At 58.4% G+C, this 7,850-nt stretch overlaps 1 protein-coding gene across 1 annotated transcript; it reads left to right on the top strand.

Annotated features, from left to right (window-relative positions):
* The first annotated feature begins 399 nt into the window (after positions 1-399).
* On the top strand, positions 400-5,869 carry SPIB (Spi-B transcription factor). The gene is made up of 6 exons (XM_005905022.3): positions 400-447; positions 1,442-1,469; positions 2,980-3,052; positions 3,341-3,552; positions 3,914-4,064; positions 5,319-5,869. The coding sequence occupies exons 1-6, from the start codon at positions 425-427 to the stop codon at positions 5,615-5,617; spliced, it is 786 nt and encodes a 261-aa protein (XP_005905084.1). The 5' UTR covers positions 400-424; the 3' UTR covers positions 5,618-5,869.
* Positions 5,870-7,850: the final 1,981 nt, after the last annotated feature.

Below are 7,850 nucleotides of genomic sequence, written 5' to 3'. Positions count from 1 at the left end.
CCCTGCCTCTGACACCCGAGTGCTCTCACCTGATGTCAGTCTCTGCGTGCCCCCCAGCAACCCACTCCCCCCGGCTCCTCCATCCAGAGACACCCCACACACACGCCCCCTGACCATAAGACCCCTTGACTTTTACTTTCTCAGGGTCCCGCCAAAGCCAATGCTTCTCCCATCTCCACTCCTCAGGGCCAGCACCCCCACCCCAACCCTGGGGATCCCCAAATCCAGACAGCCCCTGGGCCCACCCTCCCTGCCACGTGATCAAGGGGTTGTGCAATCCAGCCCCCTCCCCGACCCCCTCCCTGAGGGGATTTTCGAGGAGGGCTGAGCTCACAGCCAGCCGGCACCCCTGCCCCCCCCAACCCTGGGGGCTGGGCCAAGGTATAAATAGGGGTGGTGGCTGCAGGCGGCAGCAAGCACCACCATGCTCACCCTAGAGGCTGCACAGTAAGTGGGGGCCCTCCAAAACCGGGACTCAGAACCCCTGCCCTGCCCCTCACCTTTGACCCCTCTGCCACCAGGCCTCCCCCCTGAGGTGGTGGTCTCTGCCCCACCCAGGAGGCAGGAGGGTGGGAGGGGCTGGGGTCCACTCCCCCTCCTGGATCTCTTTGCCTCTGCCACCTCGATTCCCTCCTGCATCCCACCATGTCTCCGCTGGACCCCTGAGGAGAGAAAAGAGGATCTCTCTCCCTTGGGGCGCTTGCTTCTCTCCGCCCTGGTGTCCTCCCAAGTGGCCCTTGGCCTCCGTCCCTGTCTTCCTCCAGGTCTCACTGCATCCCCGACTCCTGTGTCTGCAGCCTGTGCCGCGGGCCACATCTTTTCTGTTTGTGGGTCTCTTGTTTACTGCCTCTTGCTCCCTCGCTGTGTCTTTTTGTCTGTCTCATCTCTCCATCTGTCTGCCTGTCTATTCCCCACCCATTTCTGGGGCTTAATAAATACCTCCTGCAGCCCAAGCGTGAACACCTCTCCACACCTTTCTCCCTTCCCTCCTCTCCTCCCTTCGCCTCGGCAGAGCCTCTTCTGTATTTTCCCATCTCCATCCACACGCCTCTCCCGTTGTCTTTCGCCTCTGGTCCAAGATGGACCCATTGAACGGACTCGCTCACCGAGGCCCCCTCCCCACCCCCACCCGCCCTCGGGCACCCACATCTTCTCTCCGGGGACTTTCTCTCCTTCACTTTCCCTGCCCCCGCCCGGCCTCTGTCTATGCAAATCCCAGGGGAGGGGGGAACATTTGCCTGGCCTCCGCCCCCCACTTCCTGTCCCGGTGGGAGAGTGGGGGTGAGTGTGGTGGGGCTGGTCCCACACGGAGACACGCAGCCGCGGACCGGCTGCGGTGGTCACAGCTGCAGCCGCCTGCCCCCTATCCATCCCCCAACCACTTCGAGAGCCAGGAGGCTGAAGACGCCCCTGACATGCCCTTGTGTCTCTCCCCCTCCAGGCTCGACGGGCCACACTTCAGCTGTCTGGTGAGTCGGGGTCCTGGGGGTCAGCTAGGGCTGGGGTCGGGGGAGACCCACGTGGCCCATCGCGACCTTCCTGCCTCAGTTTCCTCCTCTGCTTCTTCCTGTCCCTTTGTCTTTCTGACTTTTCATTGCTATCCCCAAGCTCCGTTTTCCCCACCCCCTGCCATCACAGATGATTTTTCTAATATCTCTTTCCTTCTCTCAGACCCTGGTCCACTTCCTCCAATGGGGAGGAGTAGGTCTTTGTGTCTTTTACTTTGCGTCTCTTCCTCCATGCATCCCACGTTCAGTAAATCTACTTCTTCCTTCTTCCCTTCTCTGCTTGATTTCATATATTTTCAAAAATTGAGTCGAAACTATTTCAGACACGCAGAATACTACACCCCACTCCCCATAAACCCACAACCTACTCCAAGAAATAAAACCCCATACATATGCTTGAAGGAAACCCCTGCGGGTGCCCCTTCCCCAGCGCATCCCACACTCCTCCAGCTTGAAGAGTTTTTTTTTTTTTTTAATTGAGGTTTGCCTTACAAGTCAGAAAAGTGACAAGTCTTGTGGACAGCTCAGTGAGGTTTTCACTTATGTGCACACCTGTGTAACCACAAACTGTATGAAGATATAGAACATTGCCATTACTCTAGAAGATTCTGTCATGTCCCTGCGCAGTCAATAGCCCCCTCTGATACTTTCCACCACAGATTAGTCTTGTTTGGTTCTGAGCTTTATGCACAGTGGCCCCCTTTGGGTCTGGCTTCCTTCACGTGACCTAAAGTGTGTGTCAGACATGGGTCCTTCTTCTTTGTTGTATAGTACTCTGTCTCAGGACGACACCACAGTTCTCGTGCGTTCTCCTGTCCCTGGGCACTCAGGCTGTTTCCCGTTTGGGGCTGTTACTAAAGCTGCCCTGATTGTTCTTGAACAAGGCTCTTTTGTGGACTTAACGTTTCCAGATCTGGTGGGTAAATACCTAGCCCTAAGACCAGGATGACATATCTCTAGTTTTAGATTTTCACTGCTAAAGCAACACTCAGCTCTTGGGGTGAATTGAAGCGATGTGGAGGTGGATAAAAGAAGGGTCGAGAGCTTCTTTCCCTCTGTTAAAAACGCTTCCGTGCCTCTTACCCTTCACCCCCTGTGCCCCCGGCCCTGAGGCAGGCAAGCCTGGGGGAATTCTCCACCCTCCTCAGCTGCTATGACTGTGTACTGGCGAGGTGCTGGGGTTCCCGGAAGCCCACACCCTTAGTGGGAGCTGGCTGCTGTCTGTCAGAGAGCCTGGTCTCTGTGTTTCTGTGTCTCTGCCCGTGTCTCTCGCTCTGTGTGTGTGTGTGTGTCTGGGTCTTTGTGTGTTCTGCTGTGCTGTGTCTACCTCCCATCTCGGTGCCCCTGTCTCTGGTGCCTGGCCTCTCTTTCTCTCCCTCTCCCAGCCTGTCAGAGTCTCCTGCCTGGTCCGGGGTGGGTGGGGTCTTCCCTGCAGCCTGGGTGACCCCTCTTCCTCCCCCACTTCTATCAGTACCCGGATGGGGTCTTCTACGATCTGGACAGCTGCAAGCACTCCAGCTACCCGGACTCAGAGGGGGCGCCTGGTGAGTGACCCTGGCCCAGCCCCCCTCCCCGCCCCGCCCCTTGGGCCCGTTTCACAGATGGGGGAGCTGAGGCCCAGGGGAGCTGTCAGCTGGCCCAGCAGGACAAGGTTAGCCCCCGGCCTCCAGACCTCCTCCCCTTTCCTCTCCCATGCACCCGCTCGCCCATGCAAATCCTGGGGTCACAGATTTGCACAGCCCACAATAGCCCCTCTGTGCTGGCAGGGGCTTCGAGGGGGAGGGGCCTGAGGCCAGACCTCTTGGCTTCTAATCCTGCGCCCTTCCCCCTAGACCTGTGGAGCTATGGCCTCAGTCCCGCCGTCCCAGGCGCCTCCTATGAAACCTTCGACCCGGCTGTGGCCACCTTCGGCCAACCCCAGGGTGTCCAGCTTTGCTATGGCCCCTCAACCTACAGCCCCGTGGGGAGCCTGGACCCGGCCCCCAGCCTGGAGGCCCCGGGACCTGGCTTCCCGGCGTACCCCACGGAAGACTTCCCAAGCCAGGTGAGGGCCGGGGAGACCGCGGAAGTTCCCCATCCTTTGATTGAGGTGCCCGGCACCGCATCAGAACCCGAGCGCATAGGGAACCCTTAACCCCTCTGATGACTCGGGTTAAACGGTATTATTACTCCATCACACAAGCCAGCCACCAGAGGTGCAGACGTGTGTCAAGGAGCGGGAGGCTCTCAGGGAGGTGGCCTGGGTGTCCCTGGCCATGCCATGGAGATCGGAAGTGAGCCCGAGGGCAGGCTGTGAGCGGAGCAGGGAGCCCACAGCCAGGGCCTGGGAAGAAGCGAAGGGACCGAAGCAGAGGGAGGCAGAGAAGGGAGCCCCCCTGGCTATGGGTAACCCTGACCTTCCGCAGACCCTGGGCCCCCCGGCGTACGCCCCCTACCCCAGCCCCGTGCTCTCAGAGGAGGAGGACCTCCTGTTGGACAGTCCCGCCCTGGAGGTCTCGGACAGCGAGTCGGATGAGGTCCTTGTGGCTGGCCCGGAAGGCAGGGGATCCGAGGCAGGTATGTGGGAGCCAGTGGGGTGCGAGGGACTCCACCTGGTGGTGGGGGGAGTGGGGGAGTTAAGGGAACCATGTCTGCCCGAGCACCTACAGTACATACTCCAGTGCTGAGGGCAGTTTCCAGATCTGCCATCTGCTGGCTGTGCTGCCTTGGGCAACCGCCTCTATGTGCCTTGGTCTCCTATCTGTACAATGGGACGAAAACACTAATAGTATCTATTCCTGGTGGCTAGGAGGGTTTGGGGGATCGTAAGTGTCAACGAGGTAGCAATGCTTGGCACAGAGTCAGTACTCAATGAATCTTCACCATCATTACGGACACAAGAGCAACAGAAACCATTACAATATCAGCTCCCACCTAGTCAACCTCTGTTTCTGCCCCTGTGCCTGACCTCCATTACTCGCAACCCCTGCAAGCTGGAATTATTAGTCACTTTCCCTATCTGGGCCTCAGTTTCCCATCTGTAAAATGGGCTTTGTTATCATCATCCCTGTCTTGTGGGGTTTTGATGAAGATTAAATGAGCTCGTAATTGTACTGTGCATAGCGCAGCCCGTGGGTACCACGTGCTTCATAAAGACTGGTAAAAGTAAAACACAGACACACACAAGCCTCATTTATATAACTGAGGAAACACCAGCTCAGAGAGGTTAAGTCACCACCCCAACACCACACAGCTGGAAAGTGGCAGAGGTGGGGTTCTTGTATCTAATGCCTGCTATGAATTGCCACAGGCCCCCATCCTCCCATGGCCAGTTCTGTGGGCCCCTTGCTGCTTCTAGAAGCCCAGGAGTTAAAGCCCTTGGCCTCTCCCAGGATCCCAGTCTCTCGAGCTGACATGCTGGGAGGCCTGAGGCTGAAGAAATGGCCAGGAAGATTCAAACCAACTCCAGATCTCTTCACTAGTCAGCTGTTAGAAGCCTTTGAGGAGCACTGCCAACCCATTTGGCAGATTCATCCGTGCGCTCCACAGATACATTCTGACCACCGAGCAGGCACAGGATAGGCACACAGCCTGAAAAGCAAAGCAGGGATGGGAGACAGGGGTTCCGGGGTGACAACTTCAGGAAGGGGGAGCAACTTACCCCGGATGGGAGGGGTGGCATAGAGGGAGCCAGGCACGGTGACCCAGCAGCCACCTCCCTCATCCCACTTCTCTTGATGGGGAGGTAGGGGCTTGGCGGTTCCGGACCGGGGAGGGCGCGGGGTGGGGCCCTGAAGGATGCTTCCGTTAACCGCCCCGCACCCGCTGCAGGGGCCCGCAAGAAGCTGCGCCTGTACCAGTTCCTGCTGGGGCTGCTGACGCGCGGAGACATGCGCGAGTGCGTGTGGTGGGTGGAGCCGGGCGCCGGGGTCTTCCAATTCTCCTCGAAGCACAAGGAGCTCCTGGCGCGCCGCTGGGGCCAGCAGAAGGGCAACCGCAAGCGCATGACCTACCAGAAGCTGGCGCGCGCCCTGCGCAACTACGCCAAGACCGGCGAGATCCGCAAGGTCAAGCGCAAGCTCACCTACCAGTTTGACAGTGCGCTGCTGCCCGCCGCCCGCCGGGCCTGAGCCCGGGGCGGCCTCTCGGGGGCCCTCAGGGGCTCCACGCCTGTGTCACGTGGGCGTTCCCGCACCCTGGGTCATAGGACCCATGGACCCCCCACACTGGTGCGGGGGGCGGGCTGCTGCCACAATCCCTAAGCCCAGCCCGGGGCCCCTCTGGGATCCCCCCCTTATCGTGTCTGGGGCCCCTTTGGGATTCCCTTGTCATGTCCAGGGGCCCCAAGATCTTCATGTCTTGGGTCAGAAGACCCGGAGTCGACTATACTACGTGTCTGTGTAGAGGGGCGGGGCAGGGCAAAGTGCTTCCAGAATCCCAGGAACTTCTCTGGGATCCCCTTGTGATGCCTGCAATCCCTCAAATCTCATCTAGGGGAGGGTGAACCTAGAGATCATCACACCAGATGGAGGGCTCTGCCTGCAACCCTAAGCCCTGTCCAGGGTCTCTCTGGGATCCCCTCTCAGGTCTGAGTCCCTCCTGTCAAATCTGAAATCTCCTAGTTATGTCTGGGTCCCTGGGGGTGGGGTTGTGGGGACCGTTTGCTTGCGTGTCTCTATGCCCATCTGTGACTCTCTCTTTCTATCTGTGCCTCCAAATTCCTTTGTCATCTTTGAGATCCCCTAATTCTCTGGAACCACCCTGCTGTCACTTTTTAATGTCTGAAAATCTCCAATCACATGATGGGTGCCTCTGGGATCCTTTTGTCATGTCTGAAAACACCATTGTCAGGTTTGGGGGGGTAGACCTCAGTGAACCTTGTGTCTGGGCCATGTCTCCTGGGATGCCCTTGTTTGTCTGGAATCCTCTGATCACCTCTGAGGCCCTTCTGGGATCCTCATCTGATACACCCCTTTGGGGACCCCACCAACAGCCCTTGAGTTCTCATGGGGACCCTCCCTCTCCGGGGAAACCCTCCTTAAGGCCATACTGGGGATCATTCTGGCCACTCCTTGATTTCTGTGTGACCTTGGTAAACCCCCCATGTCGGTTCTAACCAGAGACTTTGTGCAGTCCATCAGCAGGTGGACCAGCTTTTCTGTGTGGAGAGGCTGGAACAGGGTGGCGGCCATGTCTAATGGGGACTATGTTTTCCGATCTCAAGTCCCCATCGCCCCTGGCTGTCATAACCCGTGGCTTGTTTCAGTCGTCCATTGACCCCAACCATTTTTGTGTGAATCCAGCATTGAGGTGAAGCCCAGATGAGCTCTGATTGGAACCCATGGGGGTGTCACAGGCTGCGGGCTAAGAAGCCAGAGGCCCTAGTCAGTCCTTGAGCCTGAGCGACTGGGGGATCTAGGGTGACCAGAAAGACTTGCTGCTTCTGGGCCAGTTTGGCCCTTCTGTGGAAAGGGAGAGAAGGAGGAAGATCTCGGAAGTCCTTTGCAGCCCTGTCAAGCCTTTGACGCATCACCTGAAATCTGCCCATCCACTCACTGATGGCCAGAAGGAAGACAGGAAGGAGCATCAAGGACCCAGAGAAGGAAGAGGTCCTTGAAGGGGTCACATAGCGGCTGATAGCAGAGCCCGGGGCTGGGAGCGCCCCCTCCGGGGAGGGGTGCGGCTGGGTGGGAGGGGTGTTGCCAGGGACAAAGTGTCTTATGGGGGCCTCCTCTTGCAAATGAGGTACCTTTTGCAAAAACTATCATTACCCCAAGTGTGGTATAAAATAAAATACATCAAGGTAGACAGACCTCTTGGGACCCTGTGTCAAGGACTGTGATGCTGCCCATCCACCAAGGCCTGCTGACCCTCAGAGACACCGGGGCAGCGTCGGGGGAGATAAGAGGAGATGCAAGAAGCAATTAGAGTCAGACCAGACTGAGCCTTGAAGGCCGCGGCAAGGGCTTGAAATGCAGGCACTGGTGGTTCGATTCAATTTTTGTCTCCGACTCTCTGATGATCGGAATTCTTCTCCACCCTCTCCCTGGTTCCCTATCCTTCTGGGTTTCTGTCCCCCCTCCCCCTTCTGAACTTCTGCCCTCTTCCTCTAGATCTCTGTCCCAGTCTCGCTGGATACAGCCCTCGGGCTGGCGGAGCTGCCCTCCAGGCTCCGTGCGCTCCACCCACCAGCGGGGCCCGCTGGAGCCGCGTAGCAGTTTGCCTGGCAACCCGTGGCGTCATCCGGAAGCTGCCTCTGGGTTGGCTAGGAGCTCTGAGAAGGCGGGGACGTTTCCGGCTCTTAGGGGGTTTTGGAAAAGGATTGGGGCGGGCGGGCGGGGGGGGGGGGGTGCGGGAGGTGAC

The sequence above is a fragment of the Bos mutus genome, chromosome 18, assembly GCF_027580195.1.
Source record: "Bos mutus isolate GX-2022 chromosome 18, NWIPB_WYAK_1.1, whole genome shotgun sequence".
NCBI classification, from domain to species: domain Eukaryota; kingdom Metazoa; phylum Chordata; class Mammalia; order Artiodactyla; family Bovidae; genus Bos; species Bos mutus.
This window is presented reverse-complemented; position numbering and strand designations above follow the sequence as displayed.